The 27,821-nt window shown below is 46.3% G+C and overlaps 2 protein-coding genes and 1 long non-coding RNA gene across 9 annotated transcripts in view; 2 read left to right on the top strand and 1 right to left on the bottom strand.

The window, feature by feature from the left end:
- The window catches only part of BBS4 (Bardet-Biedl syndrome 4), a 46,518-nt gene extending 37,916 nt beyond the window's left edge, over positions 1–8,602 (top strand). For all 6 annotated transcript variants that reach the window (XM_040570226.1, XM_040570227.1, XM_040570229.1 and 3 more), the window contains one exon: positions 67–8,602. In XM_040570226.1, the coding sequence (XP_040426160.1) occupies positions 67–218 (152 nt within the window). In that variant the 3' untranslated portion in view covers positions 219–8,602. The remainder of the gene's footprint in view (positions 1–66) is intronic.
- A 738-nt stretch (positions 8,603–9,340) lies between these two features.
- On the bottom strand, positions 9,341–17,220 carry ADPGK (ADP dependent glucokinase). Of its 2 annotated transcripts, none has more exons than XM_040570224.1 (7): positions 16,877–17,220; positions 13,838–14,063; positions 12,572–12,634; positions 11,923–12,043; positions 11,213–11,409; positions 10,923–11,021; positions 9,341–10,342 (listed from the first exon to the last, which is right to left on the bottom strand). In XM_040570224.1, exons 1-7 carry the CDS (start codon positions 17,089–17,091, stop codon positions 9,791–9,793), a joined length of 1,473 nt encoding a protein of 490 aa, XP_040426158.1. In that variant the 5' UTR covers positions 17,092–17,220; the 3' UTR covers positions 9,341–9,790. The 2 variants fall into 2 exon arrangements, with proteins under 2 accessions (XP_040426158.1, XP_040426159.1); XM_040570225.1 differs by having other exon boundaries at positions 9,341–10,339; positions 16,877–17,203.
- Positions 17,221–17,231: 11 nt separating this feature from the next.
- LOC121076140 lies at positions 17,232–27,821 on the top strand. The gene is made up of 3 exons (XR_005823347.1): positions 17,232–17,460; positions 19,906–19,985; positions 20,998–27,821. It is a non-coding gene; the product is annotated as an uncharacterized LOC121076140 (long non-coding RNA).

The following is a 27,821-nucleotide window of genomic DNA, read 5'->3' as shown; positions in this document are numbered from 1 at the left end:
CCTGTTTGGAGGGGCAAAAGAACAGACAAAACACACGGTTGTTCTGTAACTGTCTTCTCTCCCCAGGTGCTGGCGCATCAGCTCCACTTGCAAAGCCTCCCTCGCTGCCCCTGGAACCAGAACTGGGCTCAGAACCGGGCCCTGAGGAGACCGCAGCACCAACAGAGGCCGAGGAACAACGGAAAGAGAAGCGCAAGAGCCGGCAGGCAGCGGACTAGAACGGACTCTGGTTGGCATGGGCAGGTGTGGGGACATCTCCAGCGCTGCCTGCTGACCTGTGGGGAAGGGGACCTGCCCTCTCCCCTGACCCACAGTGGCTTCACCCCACCGTCAGTTAGTCTAAATGCAGTTGTTTTTGGTTAATGTCTTTAGCACATGCTCTCTGCCTTGTCCCAAGGAGTAGTTGCAGCGGTCAGAAGTGGTTCCCATGTAGCTACTGTTAGCGTGGTCGCACCTTACTGCAAGAGACCGGAGGATGGAGACCCGATGGGGTTGGATGTCTTCAGTGTTCATCTCTAAGTCCTCCAGAAGAGCGCTGAGGCATCCAGTAAGTTTAGAAAAGCCAGCAGTAGTGACTTAGCATCCTGGAAAACGAGAACCCAAAGAGGATCAACCCCTTCTGGTGGCTGAACTTGTAAGCTGAGGAAGCCCTGCACAAGCTGTAGTAAGGTCAGTGGTAGTGCACTCGGAGAAGGGGTGAAGGAAAAACACCAGGGTGATTACAGAGCTGTGAGCCCGGGGTGGGTCTGGCACAGCCTGGATCCTGGCAGGGATGTGCTCGTCACTCCAGTTTCTCGAAGGCAAGACTTCCTAAATGCTTTCTCAAGGCTGGGCCAAGGAGGTTGCTCAGGCAGGGAGCTGAGCTGGGAGGTCTCATTCCTTGGCAGGGCCATGTCGTGGCCATGGAGTACACGAGCACACCCTTTCTGTAGTGGTGACAGCTGCGTGGCAACTGAGCTGTTTGGTCTTGAGGCAATCGTTCTGTTAACGTTGCAGCCTGGTGGCAGCACGTGAGTCGGCCAGCCAGCTGAGCCACCTCCTTTAGGACTGTGGTCACACTCTGATGCCAAGATCACTCTGTGTATTTCTTGAATCCAACAGGAGAAAATCTATTTTAAAGCATGTGTGGTAGCTAACAACCACCAAAGAAAACTGCAGAGCTGGGTGAGAGCAAGGTAGGTGCTCAGGGGCCAGCTATTCTGGAAGCAGGCTAGCTGCAGCAGCACAAAAGTCTGCCAGAACCAAATTCCTAATTGTTTGCCGAGAAACAGGGTGAATGAGCCTCAGTGAAGCTCTGTGCTCATGTGATTGGAGTTCGTCCTTTAGAATTAGTGTTGCCCAGCATGGGGGAAAAGATTGGTTTGCAGGAAAGAAAGATCCTTTCAGAAAAGGCTTGCCATGGTCAGCTTCAACACTAAATTTAAATTGTTTTAGTATGACAGCAGCTGTGCTCTGAATAACTCAGTTATGCCCTCCTTACAGGAGCATTCAGGAGAAATCATTTCTGCTAGGTTCCAGAAGGCAAAGCAGCCTTTTGGTGAGCGGAGCAAGGAATTTTAATGCCCATGTGATACTTGAGATGCTTTGAAAATGTTTTTATCCTTGAACAGAAAAACCTTAGCCTTCCTTTCTCTGCTCCTGTCAGTTTTTTGCCCCTGGGATTTATCCAGAGCTTGATACAGGTCCTCAAAGCAACTGGTTTGTGGAATTAAGGCAGGACCATCATACTTTACATACAGAACCAGTAACTGGGTTAAGTACGTCTGTTTTTTTCCTCTCTCTCCCCTCAGTGTGCAGAGAAGTGCACAGAGCTAACGTTGCTGTGGGACTTCTGATCCGAGTTCTCTAAGCAGAATGTCTAGCACTTGCCAAAAGCAGCTGAAGCTTCAGGCTCAGCCTATTTGCTGGTTGGGCTGCTCAGCTTTTTAAAATACATTCCTGCTTTTTGTTCTGCACACCACTGCATTCTGTCGCTCCGTAATCAACAAGTCCAATAGGGCAAGGTTAGTAATGGAAACTTCTCTGTAGCAACTTGTAGCAGCAGCCTGAGGAAGGCTGTGGATGCTTTAACAGCCTTCAGTGGTGCTTTCTGGTTAGCTGCTATTATCCAGAGTGACGTTAATGCATCCTTTAGAGTGCAGCTGGGAACTGAAGTGCTATCCTGCTCCCCAGGGGCCACTAAAAGAGTAGGAACCCTTCACCTTCTCTCTTTTGATTGCCAAAACCGCCGGCTTATCTCAAACATGGCTTTTTCCACCTCTCCTCTATGGGCTGGTTTTGAATTGGTGCAGCCCTGGGGTAGCACTGTGGTGAGGTTTTCATCATGCTAGGAGCTGAAGAAATCACAGGTTCTGTTGTGGAGTGCTGGCAAATTTAAACAAACCAGACAAGAAGCAGCATAAACCAGGTACAGTGCAGTGATTTTATTCACATTAAACTTTTTACACTGGAAGTTACTGCAGCATAACTGTAGCTGTGAGGAAGGGGTTAAGATTGCAGAGCAAAGGTAGGCAGGGTGTGGGAACTCTTTATCTCACCCCCAGAACTTTAGTTCATGACATTTTTTTCCTGTGGCAATTGCTTGTTGTAATCATTTGGTCTTACCATGAAGGCTCGCAAGCTGTGGAAGTTGCAGTGACCTGAACAGAGCGCTTACAGGCAAGCAATCACCAGCACTGCTGATAGCGGAAGGTTTTCCCTCCAGGTGCTTGATCCCCTTGTTTTCATGTCACTAGTTGCTTTCCCCTGCCTTCTGCCAGTTGTACGAAGGGTAAGTTAACTTCAGGACTGCAGCATTATGAAACCAACTGGCTATGTGCAACAGCCCTTGGCCCACAGGTGCTGTGGGAACCAGAACTGCCGAGCAAGAATCTGAGCAGGCTCTTTTCTCACCCAGTCCCACTGGTGCGACCTGTTAGCTTTTGGGCTGCTGGGCTGCTTTTTAGGGTAATTGTTATGTGTCACTACTGAGGGGGTGCTGCATTCGGAGGTGCTGTCAAGGTAGTTAAAATACACCTGGTAAAAAGCCTACGCAGATGATTAACTCTCCTTCTGTGAAAAGAAACGGTAGCACCTTGTTCTTTCCAGATTTCAGCGAAGCAGAAGGGAGCTTCACATCTAAGGAAGTGTTTTTAAATCTGCAATTACAGTTGGATAATAAATAAAACTGCAGTTCCTCCTCCCATCTCCTCTCCTCCTCCTGGGTACTGTGATGATAGCATTTGCATGCTGTAAATTTGCAGTATCTTTATGGAGAGTTTTTTATGCTATCTAATGATGAGAATGAGGCTGGACTGTTCTTTCAACCGAAATTAAGCAAGGGAGTTTTCAGCAGGACTGTACAAAGTCATTTAGGGATTTTGGAAATCACACCTTATGTTCTAAAACCTGCTTCTGGCATCAGCTATAATTCTAATTTTCTGTTTTTTCCCCCTGTAATTGAAAACTTAAGATGGAAAGTAATAATGAGCTTAATTTCTAGGGAAGCAGAAACCACCTGCTTTAGGACATTTTGTTTCCCTTTTCAGGAAAAAAAAGTGTTATAATTAACCAGGTTAAATCAAACTGCTTACAAGGTAGACTGCAGCTTGACTTCGTGACAGGAACAAATCTAGAAGACAGTTAAAAAATAAAAGCCTGGGCAGCAAGACCTTGTTTCAGCCAGGAATAATTATCTATCTGTCCAGCAACTTGCATTAAACCCAAACAACTCTGGTTCTGAGGTCCCCGAGACAACTGGATGCTGGCTGATGCACTGTTACCACGTACTCGCTGGGTTCCTGTATGCCCTCTTGTTTGCCCGGTTGTGGTCACTGACAGACAATAATGGCAAGAGCTTGGGTCCTACTCTAACGTCCTGTTCTTGCAAAAAACACCTAAAATTTAGACTTCCCTGTTGGGAAGTGGCAAAGCCTTTTCTACAGAGGCAGACAAACCTCAGTGCTGAATGAAGAAAAATGAGCCTTGTTAAAATAATAAGCTCCACACCTATATACGCTACAAGAAAGCACATAATATTACAAGTACTTCATTTGTCAAGACTGGTTTCTGTAACAGAAAACAGCTGTGCTACAAATAAAGCTGTACCACTCTCTCAAACTAAACTGCACACAAAAAAAATCAGTGTTTTCTGCAGGGGTTCTTTATGAAAGATGCAGGTGAGATTTGAATCCAGTTTTAACCAGGCTGCACTGTACAAGGAGCAGCTTTCCTGAGACATTCACAGGTGAGGTTTTTTCAGGATTTTGTTGTTGTTGTTTCCTCCACTTGCATTTTAATGAGATTATTCACCCTTAGCTGCCAGTATTTGTATTCTTCAGCTGCTATGAGCTCAGCAAAGGCTGATACCAGGTTCAGTTTTCAAAGCGACAGTGAGCCGTTTGGAACCTATGCCTTTCCTAGCTTCTGGCACAGGAGGGAATGGCTGTGCATGCTATTTCCAACCTGTGTTTGTTCCCCTTGCTGAAAGGACATCCTACCACAAGAGTCTGGACCAATAACTCCCTGAGAATTCAGTCTGGTCAGGGCGTAGGATCCACCTGAGATTATTATGCAAGAAACTGCTCCATCTGCTGTGGAACAGAGCTTCATCTGGCATCTCTGACCAGACAGGAGAGCAGTCACTCCTGGGTCTACAACAAAGTTTGGCTAAAGAGCTCAACAGACTCAGTGACACTGAGGAAAACAGTCCTGAGGGCTGAGAGCAGACCGGGGGGTAAAGAGAACGCGTTGCAAATAGGTTTGCTCTGCCTCTTAGCATCCAAATTTTAAAAACAAAGAGCAAAGACAAACTTCAGCATTCCCATTTCTCTAATATCCTCATTGCTGCCTGAATGTGGAACGTGAGATGATAGTTGTTGTGCCTTCTGTTCTAGCAGGTTTTAACCAATGAGTCTATAGACGTATTTATTTATTTCCCCTCCAAATGAAACTACTACTTTGCTGTGATCACAGGTTTAAAACCTAACTGTATGCTTTTACCAAAACACGAATTGCACTAGAGAACAGCACAGTTAATATGGGTTGAAACGTTCACTTTCAATGCAGAACATAACAACCCAACTAATGCTATAAAAATGTAAATTTGGTATTTACTCCGTTTTTATACTGTTCTTTCAAATGTACTCATCAACTCGATGAGTTTCCTTACACCAGAAATAGTAACACACATGGTGTGACAGGAATGCTTGCCGGGACTGCTCCAGAACAGATTGCTCGAGCACGTGTGCCCGCAGCCAGTGCTGGGTACCGGTGCAGGCAACATAGCTGCTCACTAGTCCACACCATCAGCTTCTACCTAGCTGCAAGCTCCAGCAAGGAGCACAACAGCACAACGTCTGAAGAGCTTTTGGGGTAACTGCAATGCTGTATGTGTCCCTGGACCCTTCTCACAGAAGCTGTCCCCTGGTTTTTATTTTCACTTCCCAGCGCGTGGCTGCAAAGATCACCCTGCTGTGGCACATCTTTCCTGCTGATTCAGTCCAGGATTACAGAGTAAGAAAAAAGCCAGCCACCAGTAGCACCAGCAGACTTCACAGCTTAAGATCTCCTTTTATTTATGTTGTTGTTATTGGTAGGTGGCTACAAAAAGCCACCACCACTGCCTTAGGCTAGCCTGTCTTAAAATAAATGTGGTCAGAAAATACCTGATGGCAAAGATGTACACACTGCTGGCATTGTCCATTAGTTTCTGGAGGCGGATCTGTCCCTGCTGCTATCCAAGCCTGGGATTCCAGTAGCTGAGAAGTGGAGCTGTGCTCTACAGGAAGCTCTAACCATATTCGAGCAGTTGATGTGGACTTTGCTAGAGACAAGGCATAAAAGCTAAGGGAGAAAACTTCAACATCATTTCTGTAAGAGGAACTCACACAAAAGAGCAAACGTAACCAGATCTTACTTAGTACAACAGGAGATAACCAAGAAACACAAAAGTAAAGAAAATCAAGTAATTCCTTAGCAGTGCTGTGAAACATCAAAGAGCATTTAAACTGGAAAGAGTGGGGTTTGGGATAGGTTCTTCCTTGGCCAGGCAGCAACCACATGGCACCATGGGCACAGTGGAGAAGCAACGTCCCTGCTGGGGGACGTTGAACCTTCCTGAGCTTCACACGCCTCAGCTAACCTGCCACCTGGCCTTCACAAGGCAACGTCATGGAACATGTCAGCACATTTCATTTGAAGGAAGATGGGAACCACTGCTTGGTTTTAGTCAAGGGTAAGTTAAGAAAAAAAAAACAAAAAACAAAACCAAATGGCTGCACTGGCTACAGGCACTCAGAGGTGGAAATACCAACATGCACAAGTTCTATCAGGTGGAGAGCCACTGACTTACTGCCACAGCGATGAGCTCATGTATTGCATCTTCAGCAAACTATGTGCGAATAAACATTTCCAGGGCATTTCCAAAGGAAACCCTTCTGCTGGGGAGTATGAGGCTAGCTGAGGTTTGAGTCAGCCATCACTGTGGATTTCAAGGTATGAGGAGGGCATGAGAACAGAAAGAGAGGGTAAGGGGGCACTCTCAAGACTGGTTTTGACACTTGGGTATTATCGCAACTTTTCTGTTTTTTCATGGTGAACAGCAGTCTAGATTTTTAGTAATCAAGTAGGTAAATTTGTGAATAATCTCTTGCCTACCAAGGACTTTAGGATTTTACAAGAAAAAACAACCACATGCATGCACAGATCACAGGACCCCTTTCTAAGCATTAAGTACTCATAAGAAAACTGGACACAGCCTTTCAGATGTGCTCCAGCTGTTTTTCATGGGAAAAAAAATAAAAAAAACAAAGCCCCAAGAACTAAAAGCAACAGTACTGCAATGGGGATAGTAAAAATAGGGGTAAAAACTGGGGGACAAGTTCCAACCCCCCAGTTGAAATACCCCCCAGTATTTCACTATTTTATTTTTTTCTGTACAGACTAAAAAACCAGTCTAGTTCCATTTCTGTTGTTCAGCGAGATCTGTTCAAGCAGCTTTCCTTTGTAGTCTCTGTTGCTGCTGTGCAGAGGTGTGGGACAAGCAGGGCTTCAGGAGTCTGCAAGCCTTGCTGTAATTAAGTTTGGGAGGCAGAGGGAAGTTAAGCAGATCAAATTCACAGCATGTGAAACGTGAAGTGCAGACAGGCTGCCATTCGATTCAGTTTTATTATCATATAGATTGTTTCAAAACTTAATCAGGGATACCGAGGGCCTATCTGATTAACGGGTCATGCTTGTTACGAATTACCCTTGGTAAGTGAATCTGGTGACCAGGCGAGCTGGCAGCGAGATGCCTGATCAAAGCACATACTCGGGCAGAGCTGCAGCCTCGCCAGGCTCGCAGCACACCAACCGCAGGCCAAAGGCGAGGCAGAAACGCTACCTGCTGAGAAGGAACAGAGCAACAGGAAGAAGTTCAGAGTCATTGCTTCATGGTTAGGTTTTTTAGGCCCAGATGAATTCTTAAGCAATAACTGCGTTTTTCATACTTACTTACAGCAGTTATTTATTCAAATTAGTTTTTAAAAAGAGGCTGAATTTAAGCCTGTAACATTCGTTTTAGTGTAAGCATGCCTTACCCTTGGGACAAGTTCTGATGGCGCAGTTACCTGATTTTCAATGGCCAAAAGACAATCACAGCCCAACTGGCCTCGTATCTCAGCAAACGCTTTTGGAAGAGAGAAGGGAAACAGAGCAGCAGGACTATTGCTCATGACAGCTTGTGTGTATTTAGTTTTGTTTCATTTCCAACCCGAGAATCCACACAGCTTGGCCCAACGTCAGGAAAGTGGGACCTATCGTAAGCAAAGGATTACTTCTCCAGCTGGCAGGATGCGTGGCCACTGGTGGTCCCAGCGGTGTTGTAGCAGAAGGCTCTGATCAAAGGTTGCAAATAACCCCGCTAATGGCCTCAGACCTTTTAGATGGCTGAAAGGAGAAATTTTTTATTTATTTTTTCTGTAGGAAGACTAAACCAGAACTCTAAGTTCCATGCTACAATTTATAAATTAAAACAAAACAAAACACCAACAAAGAATAGAAAGCCTTTCAGTCTTAAGAAAATCCTGCATTGAGACAAATACTGAGACTCAGTGGAAGACCAGGATGGGATAAACTACAGGAAAGAACAGTGCTGCCTGTATTTCTCCTCTGGTGCAACACGTAAGACTTTTCTCAGAGGGAAAGGAGAAGTTAAATACACGTTGACAGACAGTATTTTGTGTTGAGTCAGTACAAGTTACAACAGCTGTCTATTTTTATCCTTACAGAGCATTCACAATGGCGTTTTCCAACAGGAGAACATCACTGACGGCAATGTGATAGCCCTACTGAAAGAGATCAGGCCAGCCTAATTGGTAATATTCTCTCCTCCCTGCTGCTGAGATGCAAAGACTGACCAAAAGTGAACCCTACAAATTCTGGTACAGTGCAGACTTGCATAGACACGCTGATTGCATTTAATTCAGTTACACTGAAAAAAAAAAAAAAGTGTATGATTGCTATGGGAATGGGCTTGAAGATCCTGGAAACGATCAGAGACAAAACCATGCTGGAAAAGAGACAAAAGAACGCTGGTGCTGTGCAATCAATGGTGTGCCACTACCAAGAGGTAAAAAATACATAAAGTATTTAACAAGATTTCTAAACTAGCAAGGCGATGATAGTAGACGATTTGACTCCTCTATTTTTAATTTCAAAGGCTGTCCAGAGCAAAAACAGCCTAGTGACCTAGTCAAAGTCAATAAAAAGCTCCTCACATCTGTCTTACCTGTTGCAGCTTTTGAGCCTCCAGAGGACCCTTCCCTAATAAATTAACCCTTCTGAATGGAAAGCAGGGAGACGAAAGATTGCACATCAGTTCTCAAACGAACAAACAAAAAAGTCTCCAGCACTCAATAGCTTTTCTGTCAGCTGGAAAATACCAGACATAAGCACCTGCCGTTAGCAAAGAAAGCAAGCTGTGAGCCCCTCTGGCTGAAACCCTTGGCATGTAGAGTTCAGCAGACACAGGGAACGTTTTGTGGTTTACCTGGCAATAAAATAAATCTGTGTTCCCAAATAAAATCCCAGACTATCTTCACTTTTAGTTGCCCCCAAACTAAATACAGGCAACTAGGACTCAGTTGAATACCAATAATCGCAGAGACAAGAGACCCAAAATCACCTACACTGCCTTGAGTCTGGTTTCCTCTGTGCACGTGGGGAGGAGGTACAGCGTGCGTCACATTTCAGGGCTGCGGCTCCCTCCAGCACGAGGGGCGCTGAGGTTGAGAGGTAATTTTGTCAGTAATAGATTTCATCATCGCACCAAGCAAACAGAAGGTTGGCTCTTGCCATGTAGCAATGTGCTGAGAGGAGATAATGCAAGAGCCTTTTATTTTTACTTTATCAGAAGCAAGGCAGGGCTGAGCACTGCTGTGCTCAGCCTGGGATCCACACACAAGAAATTCTCCTGGCTGCAGCACTTTCCAGCACTAACAGACAAGACCCAAAGAGCAAACCTACTCCAGACAGGCATTTTGGCATTTGTTCCCCTCCCCGCATGCTTAAGACAAAGAAAAGCCAATTTTCACATTAAATACTAAAACCTCTGCACTTCAACGTGAAATGTTTTAGTTGCTGCAAAGTGACTGGAATGTATCTGACAGTTTATACCTGGAATTATTCTTTGGCTCTTTTTCACTTATGTCCAGAAAACATAGCACACCCTGATTCTGTTCCTATATCACCGCTGCCTGAAATCCTAATGAGAAGAGCATGGTTCCTCAGACACCATACAGTACTGGAGACAAAGGAGGGCCTTTGCCTCCTACTGAGGATACGCTTCTGAATATAGCAGTCCTTCAGCTGAAATAGCATCCCCGAGTCCCACGGTCCGGACAGGATCCTTACACACCAAAACGGGTGTGAAATGGAATGAGATGCCTTCTCTGTGCCAATGCACTACTGGCTCATCTGGATTTAAGGATATTTTGGAAGGTGCCTCTATCTGGGAGGTCACAAACTCCAGAGGAGCTTTCAGAAAGACTTTGCTGGTGTCAATGGTTTCAGTCGCGCAGGCCTGAGCCCCTGCCGCTCTAGCTCCAGCAGCCACGGCAGCAACCTGGTTGCCCCAGAACCCGTCCACCGTGGCAAGGATGTGGTAGGCCAGGGTGTGGAAGTGGATGCGTGTGAGATCAGAGGCCCGGTCCGCGGTCTTCCCGTGCTCCTTCAGGACCCAGAAGAGGATGTCGCTGACTACGCCCACATCAGGGATGCCATTCCAGGAAGCAAGGGAGGCGTGGGGACCAGAGGCTGACTGTGTGAGGAAGAGCAGCTCCTGCTCGTTCAGCCCGATGGAGTTCACCAGGGGAAAGACCTGCTAACAGGAACAACAGTTCTTCCTTCAGAGACAGATCGGACTTCTGGGTTCTCCTTCACAGTATTGTTTTTACCAAAATGCATCACAGCCTGCTGGCTATTTCTGAAATTCGTTTTCTAGATGTGCACTTTGACATTAAAGAGCAACAGAACATCACATCCACATGAAACATAATGCTGGGATTAGAGCTGTGTCAACTGAAACGTTGGGATTTGCAGGAAAGAAATACTGCAAAAACCCAGAATTGATGATCAACCAAAAGCCTTTTAAGATACCTCCTATATGAAACCTCACAGTCAGAACCTTCTAAAAGGAATACCCTCTGTGAGCTAAAGAAAACAGATCTGGCCTCTGCTAGGCCACGAGTCATTGCAGTTCTCTGCTGCCCAGAGGAGACTGGTAAGCTCAGTAAAGAAAAACTGTTCAGAATGCATCAGCAGATATTAAATCCATCTTCTCAATTTTTCTTCAAATGGATAAGCCTCATTTTATTTTTTTATTTCTATATTCATCTACCAGTCTGCGCATTGTGATACTAAAGAAAAGGAAACTGATGAAAAGAGCATGTCCTTTTTGTTACCTGATGCACAATGTTGCTCATAAAATCCTGGTCAGTCATACTGGCCAACTCCAGGTGTATAGGAATGTCAGTAGGGATGTCAGAGATGGAGGCCACAGCCTGCAGGGGCAGAGGAAAAAGTGAAAAACAACACCTCAAACGCATTTGAAAAGAAACAGAAGGAACGAAGGGGTGTGTACAGTGGGAGACAGAAATAAGATGCACCTTATTACAAGTTCAAGCCTGGGAAGCTTGGAGTTTGCTATGGAGCATTTGTTGGAATGGAAATTAAGGAGATTTAAGTATCTTACCTCCATTAGTCGTCTGTGTCGCATCTCCTTGCTCTGGCCTTCCATCATGTGAAGTCCTGAGAGCACCACAAGATCTGGCTGAAATTCATCCAAGCTGGACACGAACACTTCCAGCATATTTAAGGCGCCGTTTGATAGGTCGTGGGAGAAGATAAAGCGGTTGGCATTGGGTGCTTTCACCTGTCCCCACTCTTCACCTAGGGCGAAGCAAAGAGGAGCGAACCAACTCAGAAGAGAAGCCAATCAAACCACATATCTACAGATTATTTTGGGATATCCTGCTGGAATCTGAAGGCACGGTTTCATACCATGACTGCACCCAATTAACAGCTATCGGCAGCAGAATTATACCTCCGGGTCTACTTAGGATATATACCACAAAACAAAAAGTATACATGGTTTTTATAGGCCATAGCGTACAAGAATACAGAACCAAGGGGATGGCAGCACAGCAGCATGAGTCAGTATTTACAGTAACTGCATTACAAAGGAATAAAGTTTCAAAGGAGTTTAAGATGTTTGCTCCCCTACCACAGCTCCCTGCAGTGCACAGAATTACCAGATTAGCCCAGTGACAGCTGCCAGTACTGATAACTTACACAGTCCTTTTAACCAATTCAAAAAAAAAACCAAAAAAAAATAACTGTAAAACCAGGCATCTCTTAGTGATGGTCAGGGTTCCATCCAACATTCAGCCTTTGGCACGGTACCTGCTTGATACTCCAAGATGAGATGGAATTCATCTCTTTCCTGCATGGATTCAGGTGGCACAACCACATTGTCATCAAGTAGTTTGTGGAGCCTGGGACCAACTGGGCCACAAAGGAGGATCTAGAAAACAATTAAAACAATCAAGGATCCCCTGCCATGTCCCCTGCCAGCATTTCGGTGCATTGAAGTAGCCATCTCATTTTGTGTGAAGCCATTCTATGCATGCATTAGTCCCACATTTCATCTCTTCCCAGTAGTTGCTGATGAACAAGATAGTTCTCTTACAGGAAAATATACTTCCTTTCAGGATTTGTTATGCGCGGTACAGAAATACTTAAGACATCACAGCTTTAGAACCAAACCCTCTTCACTCTTGCAAGCTCACTGAAACATGGAGGACCTTACACTAATCTGTTTCTAACAATGTGGCCTCCGCATGACCGTGTGAAAACAAGAAGCCACTTTTATTAAATAAGCAAAAATTAAGAGTCAGCACAGCACAGGGATCCGTATTTGTTTTATTAGAAAGAAGGTTAAGACAGAAGCCAGTAACTCCAAGGGAGCAATAAGCTGTAAACCATTACAGAAAGAATAGATTTGAGACTCCTTAAAGCCGAGTGAAGAGCATAAAACTTTTGGCACACCTACCTTCAGGTCTGGATTTGCTGCAAGCTTCTGACCAATGAGAGCAGCGTTTCCTCCTACGTAAAGCTGTAAAACAGATCGAGGCAGGTATGGGCATTCCCTTGCTTTGATAGCTTTACACGTGCTTAGTCCTTAGTACAGGCTTCAGATTTTAGCTTCTAGAAAGGTTCCAGCATTAGAGAATTTAGGAAAGCTTAGTGGGGCTGAAGGCAAAACCATTTTACAATTCACTGTCAGATGCCAACAACTTAAGTGTTCTCTTCTTAAAGTCTAAATATTTGCCTTCAGGTAATTCACAGATCTGTGCAAATCAACTAATTTTTAACAAACAGTCCCTCCTACTTCAGTGCAGATTTTCTGTGGCAATTGGTAACTTGTTTTTTTTAATCAGCGGGCAGACAAGCAGTCATTTGAAAACTACAGTATTTCAGGGTTAAACCTGCCATCTATGCCCACACAAAGTGAGCAGAACTGTGAAAGTTTCTTCAGGTAAGAAAGGTCAAACTTTCTAGTAAGAAAACACCTATGTGAGCTCTGAATCTAAAGGACATAGGTCTGTCACGAGGACCACAGGTGCCAAGAGGTGACAGAAAACAAGCTGTAGAAAGATACAGCTGATAATCAAGTGATTCCAGAAAGCCCATGTAGCAAACATCGAGAAACAAGCCAACATGCAAAAGTCTTGACCAATAAAAGGCCAGATTTTCAAAAGCAGCTGGCAAACTGCATATAAGGCAGCATTAAATAGTCTGTAGAAATTAGCTGTCAAGCAGATATCCAGCTAGATTCAGAAGACCCAGCATAAATTAGAGCAACAGAACTTTGCTTTTGGAAAGCGAAGCTTCAGGAAAATCACTGAGTTCTTTCCATCATCCCTACTTCTAGAGAGAATTTAAACCCTGCATTAAGGTCCTAGAGCTGATCAGCGTGTTCGTAACTTCTCATCTGGGGATTTTTTCCTTACTTCCTGCCTCACTACAAGATGTTAGAGCCTCTTTTACAGCATCAATCCCATCTGGCTCCCATGAAACATAAAAATGTCTTCAGTACTATCCTTATAGAGGTAATCTTGGGCTGGTATTTCAGTTTGGGAAAGGCAAGCAAGGGACAGACCATTCAAAACCCTTCAGTTTGGGGCAGGTGCAGAGTTCTGTTCTCTGTTTTTTCCTAAACGATTAGAGCTCTCACTAGACAGAGAACAAAAGTCACCAACGATGCAGAACGGAAGAACTGTACTTCTCAAAACCTGTCTTCCCACGGAGGACATACCTGGGCACCTGGGTACTCCGAGGCTGTCCGTGCTATGTGATGGAAAGACTCCGCATCGCTGAAGAAGCGCTCGGCAGCCGCCCCTTTCTCCATGAAGTGTGCAAATGCTTCCTTCAGGTCCTGCCGGGAGGTCAGGACAGCGTGGTTTTTTCCATCCCCAGGTTCAAGACCAAGCGCCTCCAGCAACTTCACGCCGGACAGAACCACGTCCACGCAGGCGTTGACGCTGAAAGAGAGAAGGAAAATGCATCGTGGGGAAAGCCAGCATACGTTAGGGTGCCTGGGACACAATACAATGACTTCACTTCCCAGCCAGTGATGTTTGCTGTTAAATCTGGGCGGCCCTCAGGAAAAACAACCAACCAAATTAAAAAAAAAAAAAATTCCCCACAGGGATATGAATTTTCTAAATTTTTACTGAAGTGCTCTCTCTTTATTTTGCTCCATCACAGCACTGAAGAGGTGGATTTTGAACATTCTGCTAAATTAAAACAAAGTGTAAGTTGTTCATGTTTAAAGGTGGTTGTAAATGTTGCATTACATTTTGCACTTTGCTTGCTGTTTAGGCTTGCTCTAAAAAGAGCAGGCACAATAATAATAGCATTTTTAACTTTTAATTCTTAAAATAAAGAAGCTTTTATTGTTCTAGTTCTGGTTTAAAACCTGCAGGCAATTCAGAACTGTTAAAAACAAAACTGAAAGTATTTCAGCCCACTAGATCAGCCTCTTGAGTTTCAACTACTGCTAATAAAAAGCAAAAGCACATACACAAACACCCTGTACCTGGAGTGATTCTGTTTACAAGAAGTCAAGAGAGCCACTTTTCAGTCAAAACATTTGAAGACTGCAATTTCAAAAGAACCATCCCCAATTTCCAGAAGTGGCATGTCTCTTTCTCTCAAATAGCGAAGCAGGAGAAAAATCCAGCGCCACTTGGGAAGTTACAAGAACCATTTCGGCAGATCCAGCCTTAGGTGACATCAGACCTGCCGCTCAAACCTTCCAGTCCCCGCTTTTTATAAATTACAGCAATTTAAACACAGCGAGCCCAATTCAGAGCAGAGAACAGGAAAGTTTCTGCACTGGAACCAGGCCCGTAGGAAACATCTTACATGCTCTACTGGTGTATTTTAGGGGAAGTTTATGAGTGCTTGCCCTCATTCCTATTCCTTGGTTTCAGAGAGACACTAATATAAACAAAGTATTTACTGAGATCACATGAGCAATTACTATAGCATCTTCTGGAACTGCTCTAAGGGCATTTGCTGCTCCTTTGCCCCATGCTTCCATGACAGTGATCCAAACAACCTATAAAGCTTTCCCAGGATCTTCAGCTTGCTCTGCATCTGTCTACAACACTCCAAATACCAATGTCAGCTCGAAACGCACAGTCTTTCCTCCTCATTGGTGACCTTTCATGCACGACTTGGGCTGCAACATGTGAAGGCTGCATCACACTGAATAAAGGACATTAAAAACCTCAAGGGTTTTCAGTGCACGAGGTAACACAGCTCCTATTTGATCGGAAATCCTCTGCACTCTGCATCATATACTAAGGGAGAAAAATCCCCTTGCACAGCAGACAAAAGAAAGAAACAATAAGCTTCAACAGCATTTTAGCCACAAACTCACTGCAGCAAAAGGGCAGCAATCTTATGTTTTAATGGATCATTAAAGATGCAAGGGGACAGAAAGCAAGTCACAGCTCTTTCAAGTGAGACCCTTCTAATCATCCTCCAGCTGTCTTTGTTCTCCCTCCCTGCAATTCCTCTGCTAACGCACTTCTTGCTTTTAATAAACTGCCCTAACAGCAGGGATATGCTACTAATGAACTTATTTTGCTGTTGAACATTGAGGCCCTGGGTGTTTGGGGTGTGTATCTATTATGTGTATCTATTTATATATATTCAGTCCCTTTAAAGCAAAGAAGAAAGGACTAAATTGAAGATAACTGTCTTTTTTCCAATGAAGGCATGGCATAAGAGAAGACTAAAGGGGACACTAGAAGTGTTGCATATTCAGGGGAAAAAGCTTGCATCGACCATACTGCAAGAGCAAGACTCCAACTAATCCTACATTAGCTATGCAGCCATTACGCTGAATAACTTTTTCCAACACTTGGAGGCCAAACCTTGCATCAAAGTCAAGTTATCCTGTCACATCCTTTTATTTAAAAGAAAGTGAGTCAAGTGCTATATATAACAGCAAGATTAATGGTCACACTTAAACCCAGCTTTTAAGATCAATGTGATATTCCTGAACTTTCCCCTTACCCTCTTTGCAGTTTAAAAAGAGAAAGGGTGTTGGATTTCCCCATGCACACACAGGTATTCTCGATGTCTATCACTTTCTCCTCACCACTCCCGCTCCCATTTCTTTGCTTACGTTGCCATCTCTGCCTTTACCCAGTTCATTTTCTCCTATCGTGACGGCTTCACTCCCTGCCCCACTCCATAAACCTGCCTCTCGCACCTATTTATTGCCAGTCCATGCTCCCCAATCACCACCTTCCAGGGAACGGCCCAGTAGCTCCAAGCCACTCACTCAGCCTCTGTGTATAAAATTGTTTTACAGGCCAGCAAACAGGGAACAAGGTCTCCCGAGTCAGGCTTGCCAACCTGTCCCGAACCACGCAGCACCCTTCAGCCCCCCTACCTGAGGCTTTCCGGCCCGTCACCTCCCTCAGACAAGCCCCAGGGGCTCACACCTGCACTCACCAGCTGCCACCTCAGGAGCTGCCTGACCCCAGCACCTCACACCTCAGCCCACGGTGTCCCTGCTCCGTCCCAAAGCGGGGTCACCCACCCTACAGGGCCTCCAGGCCACCACAAGCTGCTCTCTCACCGCTCGGGCTCTCGCTGTTGGTTTCTGGCGATGCGCTGGGCGACGTGACACGAGGGGTGACACGATGCGATAGCTGACACAATGCAGCATTAGGTGACAGCTCCGTGTGGCAGTTGAGGCCCACCCCCCCTCACACCCACGCATATAGGTGTATATATATAGCTATAAACGCACCCAGACACGTAGGTGACCTACCCGACGGCGACGCGCGCCCAGCCCCGCGCTGGGCGGACGATGGCCGCCTGCCAGGCCGCCACCATGCGACTCTCGAGGGAGCGGGCCCGGCGCAGTCCCCCCAGCAGCGAGGCGGGGAGGAGCTGCAGGGCCGAGGGGGGCAGCTGGGGGCCCAACAGGCACAGGTAGCCCAGCGCCAGGGCCAGCAGCCCCACGCACAGCGCCCGCCGCCACATCGCGGCCGCCCCCGCCGCCACGTCTGAGGGGAAGGCGGGCGGCCGCCCCTCCTTACGCCGCCTCCGTAGCGCCCCGCCTCCGCCCGGCGCCGACTGCCGTAAAGCCGCTTCGGGAATCGAGGCGGGCTCTAAATCGAGTGCGCAGGCTCTCCTAACGCTGCGCATTCTGCGTACCTCCGGCAGGGCGCGGCGGTGCGGCGGGCGTAGCTGAGCTACGAGAATAAGGCAGGGGGAGCGCAGCGCGGTGGCGCTTCGTGAGGGGAAATGGCGGGCGGGGCAGCCCAGGGCCGCCTCAGCGCGCCTCAGGGTTGCCTCTGGCCTCTGAGGCTCCTCCATCCGGCCCCGAGGAGCCTGGCCTCGGCCCCTCAGGTCAGCGGGGAGCAAGCGCTGTGGTGTGTCGATCTCATCAATGTGTATGAATACCTGAGGTGTGGGAGACAGAGGGATTTGGCCAACCTCTTTTCACTGGTTTGTGTGGATAGGACAAGGAGTAATGGCTACAAGATAGAGCACAGGAAGTTCTGCACCAACATGTGAAAGAACTTCTTCACTTCTTCACAGTGAGGGTGATGGAGCACTGGAACAGGTTGCGTAGGGAGGTTGTGGAGTCTCCTTCTCTGGAGATATTCAAGGCCCATCTGGACACCTACCTGGGCAGCCTGCTCTAAGGAACCTGCTTTGGCAGGGGGGTTGGACCCGATGGTCTTTTGAGGTCCCTTCCAATCCCTTCAATTCTGTGATTCTGTGGGGAGCGGGTAGTCTGCGCCCCTTTTCCTCTATGCCTTCCCAGCACCTGTGTAGCCCCATGCGCTGTTTCTGCTCTTCATGTTCATCAACCTTTATCTCAGCAGTGCAGCTTCAGCTCTCAGCCTCTTTCATGCCTTCCCCAGGTTACATTACTTCAGGTCTCTGCCCACGTTCCTGTGAGGCAGCCTGTGCTGGGTTTAGCAGGGAGCAGTGGGAAGGTATCCTTTGTTGTCTGCCTCAGCCTGTCACACAGGTGTCGTAACAAGTCAGGAGAGAGGCTTTCCATCCTTAATGAAAGGGAAACTTTCTGGGCTGCTTTAGAAATCAGAGAAACCTTAGCTCTAAGGCTTAACGACAAAATTTGCGGGAGTTTGACAACTGTGTGCCACAGTGCGTTGGCTGAGGCAGCTGATAATTTTCCTACTCAGTTCTGTGTTGTGAATGATTGTCATTTTCTTTGACTCTGACAAAACAAACAGTGAAAGAGATAGGAAGGCTTCTTGCTGATACTTTTTTCTAGATTACAAGAACGGGTATTTGGACAGTGGCTCATCTATGTGAGTCTCGTGGCTCATTGCTCTGGCCCTGTGTGGTTACTGTGCTGCTCATCAGATTGCCTTTCTTACTAGCCCTTCTCAAAAAGGACTGACTGCCTCGATGATTTTGCTCCTGTGATGTTACTCCTAGGAGCAAGTGAAGACAGAGGGTTCGGAGGTGGGCAGGACTGGAATTTGGGAGGGAAAGGCTAAAAATGGGCCTCACCTGGCAGTGGGTGGTGTGCACGGACACTTTTTAAGAGCCTAGAGCAGCACAATAATGTAGTGAGTTTTAAGAACCATATCCTGCAAACAAAGTGGGGGCTTAGCCACCTTCCCCATTGTTCAAGAAATCCTTCAGATGGTTCTTTCTCTTCAAATAGCTACCTGCTTCAGCGCCCCTTAAAAGGCTGATTACAGCACTTAGACCTGTATTTAGCCCATCAGTGTTGGTCTGTTAATATGCAATCCCTCTTTGCATTTGCTCAGGTGGTCTTCGGGTTTTGTCAGTTGGCTTTTTCACTTGAACAAATTTACTCTTTTTCCCTTTGGCACTTTTCCTGCTGACATTTGATCTGTATGTGATTATGAAATCTCGCTTGTTTCCATACTCTTCGAGTCCCTAGGGTATAGGCCTGGAGGGCTCCCACAACCATAAGCAGCCCTCTGGTTCAAGCAAGCAGTGCTGTGTTGTTGGAGAACAGAGCAAATACCTGCTGGAACCTCTCGTTGCTCAGTACAATCAGGTCTTCACCTGTGGGAGCACATGTATTTATAGCCTTGTCACAGAACATCATAATTAGACATGCCCATAAGGCAGCTGCGACCCATAACATTGTCACAGCTCAGGGACTCCATTATTAGTACTGTGTCATCAGAGGGTTAGGCTGCAAGCAGATAACCCATCTAATACAGTAGTACTTTAGGGAATTAGCCACGATTCCAATTTGGGGTGATTAGTTTTTGATCTGATGCTAATGCCGTGTTCTGCGTTGCTGCCCTGAAGACTAAAGTTGTCTTTTTCACTCCCGGAATAGGTGCAGTTTCCACATCAACAAAATCAAACCTGTTCAGGAGGAACCACTACTATTTGGTCTGCCTAAACTGCTGGTGTTCACTCTCCATGAACGGTTTTATCGGTGGACTTGAATGAGACTGCAAAGGTAATTGAAAGATTGCTTTGACCTTGGTTCCTGCCAACGAAAATAAGGTGTTTTTTTCTTTCTTTTAAAAAAAGGCAGTTCCGTCACAGAACCTATTCAGTTACAGAGCTAATCTGCAGCTTTTCAGTTTATATTTGTTTTAAGCCAATGCAGATTTAGATTTGCCTGTAACAGCTAAACTAGAAGTGAAAGTGTCAGCTGACAACTGAAATGTATCTCCTTATTTCCTTTCCTGTGAGCCACCAAGCGTCCCACAAAATTTAGTTAGAGGTAACAGAGAGGGACACAAGGCTGATAGTTTCATGTGAGATGACTCAGATTAGGTAAAAAGTATTAATTAAATACCTTTTTAATTACTTTTGGTGCAGGGCTGTGTGTTATTTCAAAGGTGCGACACTGATTTTGAGAGCTTTTGCTGGGGTCCTTTAATAAAACATAGGAAGAGAAGGTAAGACTTGGTGGGTTTCTAAACAGTTTAAATCAAAACTCATGACGACAATTTTCCTTTGCTGCTTCTTCCTGGTTATATGAAGTTCCTCGTATAACCAATCCTTTTCCTGATGATGTTTCAGTATATGAGCTGCCTGTGACTCGGAAGGGATGTGTCAGGGAAGGTGGGTTTAATCAGTCTTCAGTTATTGGAAACTGAACTTTTTCCCTTCAGCAAAAAAAAAAAAAGGGCGGGGGAGGGAAAGGGGACTCTGTCTGCAGGAGGCAGACAAACAAGCAAGAAAATGCTTCTTTTAAAAAATTCGCCATGGAGAGTTATGCACAGAGCACATGCTCTCAGTAGCCACTCAAGCTCACACACAAAGGTTTGTGAGCTTTTAATGCTGTTAGTGAGTTTATTTTTCTGATCACAGGCTCGGTTTTGAGAATTTGGGGGGTTTGCCAGAGGCTTATTAGGGAGGAAGTGAGAGGAAAGGGGATGAAGATGGGCAAGCAGAAGAAATAGCAGGGAGGGGTGAAAGCCAAAGCTTTGAGTTCCCAAAGGAGCTATGAAGACCTGTTTTTCTTAGCTTGAACTCACAAGCAATTGTCTTCACTCCTTGTTAAGTTGAATTTGCATATTCAAATGGACTCTCTTCTTTTGACCTACTTTGGCCAGCTTAAATTGTAGGCCTGTGCACAGTGTGGGAAGGGGAGGAGTTTTCCTTGAACTATGAATTCCTTTATTGTTGGTGGGATCGGTCATGCGTATCTTTAATGCCTGGAATTAAATCTTCAGCTGTACCTAATAAACATTAGGCAGTACCCAAGGCAGGATTTGCATTGCAGATGCTTTCAGGGCTGCTCCCTCCTGTGGTATCCAACACTCCCATGGTATTACAGCCTCTCTCTGAGTTCCCCAGGCTTCGTGAAGTCAATTATTCAGGTGTTGTGTGTCCGACTCCCTCTTTTGTGTTCTCCACTATCAAACCTCTCCCTGAAATCCCGCATCCTCCTGTCTTTGATTGCAGGCCTTTGATCTGAATTGGAAACTTGATAGAGTGGCAACCGTGTATCAGTCCCTACTGGTGAAGTTAGTGCAGACATTTCTGATGCTTGCCTGGTGACATGTAGCCAGAGCCAGTAGCAGAATTTGGTGGGTGTGACTGGTTGCTGCTGGAGGAGTAGGAACAAGTGGCACCCAGGCTTTTTGGATGGGTCCTAATAAAGGCCTGGAAGATTCAGAAGATTAAAGTTTGTACTGAGCCCTGCAGATGAGCAGAGTAATTAAAATACAGAATCAGTGCTGTGCTCAGAAACTGGGCAACATTCCCCATCTCAGCTCTGCCAACATGTCTCAGTCCTGGACTTCAGCACCCACTGCTTCCCTGCTCCATAAGACACAGACTCAGCTTGGCCACCGCATCTCAATCTTGATCTGTAACACCTCCTGCTGTTCCAATTCTGGGGCCTTTTTGAGCAGAAAATACCCTCTCTCTTCTAAATTGTGCCAAATTGCTTGGTTTTGGCCACAGAACTCATTTTCACTTGTCACCTAACGGGATACCTAGAGACTTTCATCTAGCACTGTCAGCGCCAGAGGAAAAAGAACATGTGAATACCCAGTCCCCTGCTAAGTCCCCTAATTATATAGTGATGTGTTAATAACGAACACGCTTTCATGTCTTGGCAGTTGCAAAACACTCATCAGTAGCGCAGTGCTTCAGAACTGGAATCGCACAGGAAAGATGCAAGTCCCCGTTTAAATTACTTAGTATCAGCATTGTCTGTACCCAGCACTAGGGTCTGGAAGAAATGCTAGCATGAAGCTGCCAGATGCCGGCTGTTTGGGTGCTCTGCAGAATCGGAACCACCATGCTAGAGACTTGTTGTTGCAGAAGTGAGACTTGCTGTGCAGAGCATCTCTTTTTCTTTGGGGGTGTAACAGTTTCTATCTTGGCTGGTGCATGAGGGCTGGAGCTGGGAGCATCCAGATCCAGAGTTATGTGCTGCTTTCAGTTTGAACCAAATTGCTGGATTTTGCAGTGCTGATGGCTTGCACCCTGTGGTGATGAGCCTGGTTTGCTGCACACCTGGGAGCTGAAGCAAGAGTGAACCTCTGTGTGTGCTGGTGAACACCCTGAGCCACTAAAGTTCATGGCAGTGGCTGCCTGAGCTCAGGAACAATTGCTCTGTTTCTGGAACAGATGGCTCAGATCGTCAGAAATGGAGGAATTAAACCCTTTGTCAGAAGGTCTTCTGGAAGCAAGGTAGAAGTCAGAAAACCCAAGGGTGTTAGCATGGGGGATAATGTGCTTGGGGGAAAAGAGAGGAGGACGACAAAAAGAGGGGGAGCCAGGTGGGAGAGGTTTCCTTTCCAGAAGACAGAGGGACGTGGCTGATGGTTGCGTCATGTTCCCTTGTGAGCAGAATCTTGAGCTGTGCCCAAAGTTTCTGCTTGCGCGTGCAGCGTGCGTGTTGGCTTGGGCTTTGGGGTCTGGCATAAGCCCCCTGGCAGGGATGGCAAACTTGGCCCCCTCCTGCAGACGGTGCAGCTGTGAGCAGCGCTGCCAGGTGTTGAGAGCTGCAGAGCCACAGCCCAGCTAAACGCCTGTTTATCTGTCATGTTTGGCCTTGTAAACAGCCCTGTGAGAGCTGTTGGATGCTGAGGTCATATCCTGGCCCAGGAGAAAGGATGGATATACATCTTGCATGAGCAGGGTGTAGGGACAGAGCAGTGCTTCAAATGCTTTCTTCTGTTCCAACGTCTTTGGCAAGGCAGAAGATGAATGGCAGATGCCCAATCTTATCCTGGGAAAGGAACACTGCAAATGAAGCTCTCAAAATACTCCTCAGTCCCCTAGATCCATCCAATTTACATACTCAGTGTTGTGTGGATTGTATCTTATGGTGCATACTTTGCATTCTTTTATGTAGGTTACAAATTCTGCTCGTGTCACTTCATGCTAACAGCAGTGCCAGTGTCCCTGATAGCGAGAGTGCCTTGCAGTGCTCGGTGTCTGTTGGGATCGCAGCTCTGAGGTCAGATGGAGGCCACTGCTCGCCCAGTGTCACAGCGTCATCAGTGCTCGCCTCTGACAGATTGGCTTAGTACCACCCCATCGGCAGAACGTGTTGTGAACGCGACACTTATTTCTATTACCATTCAAGAAAATGCCTAAAAACCAGATCTCTGAGAAGCCTTATATTTGCAACCCTTTAGGCTTTAATTTAGGCGCTAGCTGTGGCAGAAGACCGTGGAAGAAGGATGTAGGCAGGCCTGGAGAGACTAGACAAGAGAAGCCAAAGCATTTGCTGTCTTTTAGGTCTGTCTGTGTGCAGAGCTGTGCACGAGGACCTGCTGAGGTTGCTTTGCCAAGGGGTAGGACATGCTTAGGTCAGATTTCTGTGAGTGTGAGGGAGGGAAGAGGCATGATCTCTGGCTGAGAGCCACACAGTTTTACCAGCAAAAATACTATATGAAAATTGCCTTTTTTGTTTGTCTTATTCAGCATGTGTCTGATGCATGTCCGAAGGAGCCACAGCCTGGATCTTAGGCATGGGTCTTTGTGGGGAGCAGTTCTCTCTTCTGGCTCAGAAGCTGTTTTGCTGTTCCAATCACATGCAGAACCGAAAGAATCACGTTGGGTGGAGAGAGCGCAAGGTGATGTAACATCAGCTGTGTGCTGCTCATCCTTGGCGATGACCCACCTCCCAGCAGGGCCCTGTGTGGGCCCTTATCCTGCAGCCTGCTTAATCAGAAAAGCCCCAGGTTTGCCTTTGCTCCACCCTCCTCAGGGCTCTTAGTGCCATTCAGTAGGGTGAGCAAAAACTGCTGCAGCTCAAAGCACGGGAGCTCGGGGCTGTAGCACTCAGGCACATGGTTCTGCTTTCTCACAGGTAGGAGACCTGCTGCCTGATGTGATGCACCAGTGCTGTAAGCTCAGCACATTTTAACGTGCTAACTGAAGCCGCAGATCACGTTTTGCAATAAATTTGTGTATAGGTCTACTGAGAGGCGGTTGTTTCAGAATTTTACCAGCGAGACTGCCAAAACTATTTGTGTATTTCATAGTTCATATTCTAAATGACTCGTATGCATCCCCGTGTCATATATTAACCGATACAACTCATAAACTGTGGTGCCTAGCACAGCTTTCGTCCCTAGATCTGTCTACAGAGGTTTTAGCAATAGAGCTTGCTTTATCCAAGTTGTCCCTGGTATTTCCGTTGTGTGAATGTCTGTGTAAGGCACGGAGGGTTTGGTGTAAAATGAACCGATGACAGTAATTGTTGCTGCTGTGAAACCAGAGTCCTCTTAATTGGCAGAAGAGGTCTCTAGCCTCTGCCGCAAATGGGCAATGAGTGGAGGGCTAGAACCTTCTCTAGAGGAGATGGGGCTGAGAAAAGTGAAACACTGAGAAAACGTTTCATAAAACAAAAAGGAGGTAGGGAAGCAAAGGGGAGGTGAGACTTGCTATATGGGGAAGGGGTTGAACAAGTTTTCAAAGAAAATGCCTTATGCTCTGGAAATAATGCTCACTCTATCACAGAAATCCAGAACAAAATCGGTGCTATTATAAATACTATTTGATGTCTCTTTTGACTTACATAAGCATGCAGTTATTATTGAGGCACTCTGAGCGCTAAATTCATTTTCCCTTTGTAGTTTTGAGGCACCTGTAACTCTTGTGAGGAAGTGTTACCTCTAGGCTAGGCAACGTGTCTGACAAGGAGATGTAGCTGGCTGAAGGAGATTGAGATGAAACTCAAGTAGTTCCCAGGGGAAATGCTTTGTGCTCGTATGGCTGACCAACCAGTTTAGGTTCCGGGGACTTCATTTTGAAAGTTTGCATGCGATTTATGCTGTCGTCTTCATTTTATGAACTTGGAGATTCAGCTTTATTAACGCTGCAGGAATGAATGCTTTTGTGCAGTATCTTCAGGCTAATTTGGGTGTTAGGGTTGTTCTCACCACCTTAGAGCAAAGCACATCTCTCCTGCAGAAATACAGCACCGATGGCTCACGTCATATTGCTCTGGAAGAGAAGAGCCAGTAAGCAAATGAGCTAAAGAAACAAGAGAAAGCATTGCAAGCACTTTAATGCTGAATGCACAGGGAGGACTCTTCCTCCTTTGTCTTTACAAAAATGTAGAAGAAAGCAAACCAATCCTTTTCTACCTCTGTTTTTTGGATTTCAGAAATAGCTGCTGTGAACTTTCACTACTACAGTTGCCAAAGCAGATTGTGTCACTTAATTCTTCCCCATTTTAACTTCAGCTGAAAAATTGAGCATGCAAAAGAAACCCTTAACAGCAAGTGACTCCATTTGCTGCCTAAAGGAGGTCATTCATCTCTGAAGGCAAGTGATTAGACTTGTCAGTGTGCCTCGCTCCAAAGTCTGCTGCTAATCCCTCTTGGGCTGAATGTTTGGTGTAGCCAAACACTAGTTTATAAGAAAAGTTTTGGTTGCCCATCAGTGTCGAAATAGTTTGTATTAAGAATTCTTCAGAGAAGAGCAACAAAGATGATTGTGGATCTGGACCAGCTTCTGGGCAGAAGTTAAATTAATGGGGATGCTTCAGCCTTGAGCAGAGATGCTCTGGAGGAATGTCCTGGAGGGCTGTGAAGTTGTCTGTGTCTGGAGGGTGACCTGTGGAGGACTGCTCCCTGTCTCTTTCCCAGGCATAGCGCTATTCACCACTGTCAGGGAGGAGATAATGGGCGTCTGCGGTCTGACATGCTGTGACTCTTTTCCTTGTGGAGTGCGAGGTGTTGCTGAGCATGGTCTTTACTTCAAGTGAGGTCCTGAGATGCCAAACAGGGAGGTGTGTGAGAAAACCCTTCCCAAACAGAGCTCCCTTAGGTGAGAGCTGATAATTCTGTGGAGACTGCTACTGGTTTAGCACTTAGCTGGCAGCTGAAGGTGAGAAAGACAGCTCTGGGCAGCTGCTGGGGATGCTAAACTGCGGAAGGGCACAGCGATGCACTAAGCACCTCACAGGTTATCAAAGTAGGTGAGCCTGACTCGGGTGCTGCTGCCAGATGAGGAGCAGGAGCCGGAGGCCGGCTGGATTTTCAGTGGCAGTGCATGTTATTTTCTCTGTCAAGTCACAGGTGCTGAGATGCTTCTTGCTGTTAGGCTCTTGAGCTTTCAGCTGGGCACCCGTCCAGCCATCCGTCACTCCTTGGATTTTGTGCACAGGAAACCAAATGTGATCTGAGAGTTGCCACCGCAGCAGAGATATCAAACAGACACCTGGCATTTAATACAAACTGAGGTAAATTCAATCCGAAAATAGAACCGGGGTGCGCCTTGGCTGCCAGGCAAGTGAGCCCGTGCTGGGGCTTCTGGCTGCTCCCTGAAGGCTGGGTTGTAACCCTGTAGATCAGCTCCAAACAGAAAGCAGGAACAATGTTTGGATGTAACGGTAGAAAAACTGATGTGGGGCAGCTCAGAACCAAGCTCAAAGCCAAGACTTTTTTTTTCTTCCATGATGTGATCAAATGAGTAACAACTGAGTGAGCTCTTTTGTTCTTTGTGGCCCAACTGACAGATAATGCAGGGGGTGGAGAGATTGGCTTTGTTTTTAACTGCAAAATCCGTGAAGGGATATGTTCTTTGTGAATTAATTTGGAGAAAATGGGGTTTAACTATTCGACAAAAGATTCATTTCCACCCACTTCCCAGCTGGCTCTGGAGTGCAGTTTAAACATAGACTGTCACATTCGCAGCACCCGTGAATGTTTGAACTGAAATAGCAACTCGTATCTGGCGGGGCAGCGAGCAGCAGTGGTGCTGCTTGTGGGTAACGGGTGGCATCACAGAATCATTTGGGGTGGAAAAGACCTCTGAGATCATCAAGTCCAACTGTTAACCTAGCAAATGGCGTGGTTGCTGTAATACCAGCCACATTCTGCAGACAGGTGCAGAGAGATCTGCAGCGCAGGAGCTGCAGCGGATCATAATTGCAAACTCTGCTAACGAGCTGGGGGAACCAGCCTAGAATGAGGTAACCCCTTGACCTTGGAAAGGTCTGTGCTGTCCACCCCCCAGTAATGAGCCAGCTCAGACACTTAGGATGTGTCAACTCCAGATTCCTTCCAGATCTTCCAAATGGTTTTAAACCTTTAGATCTGCCAACGAGAGAACGATTTTGGTTTACATTACTGTGACACACCTGGTCCACAGCAGCCTTATCCCTACACATACAGCCCGATGATACGAGCTGAGAGGTGACAGTCATCTGCTGCCTGTAAGTGGAGTGGCGGGACAGCGACAGCTTTCCTGTTAATGTCATCACTGTCAACAGAGCAAAGACGCCTCTAAATAGCACGGGAATGTTCAGCAATTGTCATCTCATGTGGAAAGTTCAAACTGTAGTTCAAGGACAGAAGGTCTTCTAAGTAAAAGGAGATCAAATCCCCAAGGATTTGTAAAATGCTGCTGCTAGTGCCCCCCAAATGCCTTTAGCTTATTTCGCTGAAGCGGCATGCTGCAGCTTATATCTGTATGACAAGAAAAGGACAAAAGTGTGCGCAGTTGGGACCCTGAGCAATTTTGCTGGTCGTAAATACAGCGAGGCACCAATAAAATGAGACTCTTATTCTGAGCAAAAGAAAATGCAGAAAATTGAGCATCAGACAGAGCCAAGCTGTGTGCCTACTTTGGGTGCAGTTAGGAGGAATCTGGGGGAAAAAAAAAGCTGCGTAAGACAGAGCAATTCAAATTCAAAAAACTTCAATTGCAAATACTTGCTACTCTGTCAGGATGGTGGGACACCAGAGAAGTCTACAAATTTACTACCTTTACTGTCTACAAATAACACGGGGCAGGCCCCTGGAGGTGCTGAG

Source organism: Cygnus olor, chromosome 11 (genome assembly GCF_009769625.2).
Source record: "Cygnus olor isolate bCygOlo1 chromosome 11, bCygOlo1.pri.v2, whole genome shotgun sequence".
NCBI classification, from domain to species: domain Eukaryota; kingdom Metazoa; phylum Chordata; class Aves; order Anseriformes; family Anatidae; genus Cygnus; species Cygnus olor.
Note: the sequence above shows the minus strand (reverse complement) of the source record. Positions and strands in the feature narration are given on the sequence as shown.

Bases quoted from the DNA above. Each gene is read 5' to 3' on its own strand.
- ADPGK (XM_040570224.1), bottom strand. From the start codon at position 17,091: ATGTGGCGGCGGGCGCTGTGCGTGGGGCTGCTGGCCCTGGCGCTGGGC. The intron at 11,410-11,922 runs GTACCGTGCCAA...GCTTCGCCCTAG, and splicing joins CATCTTGGAGTATCAAGCAG to GTGAAGAGTGGGGACAGGTG. The intron at 11,022-11,212 runs GTAAGATACTTA...CTGCCCCTGCAG, and splicing joins GACACAGACGACTAATGGAG to GCTGTGGCCTCCATCTCTGA.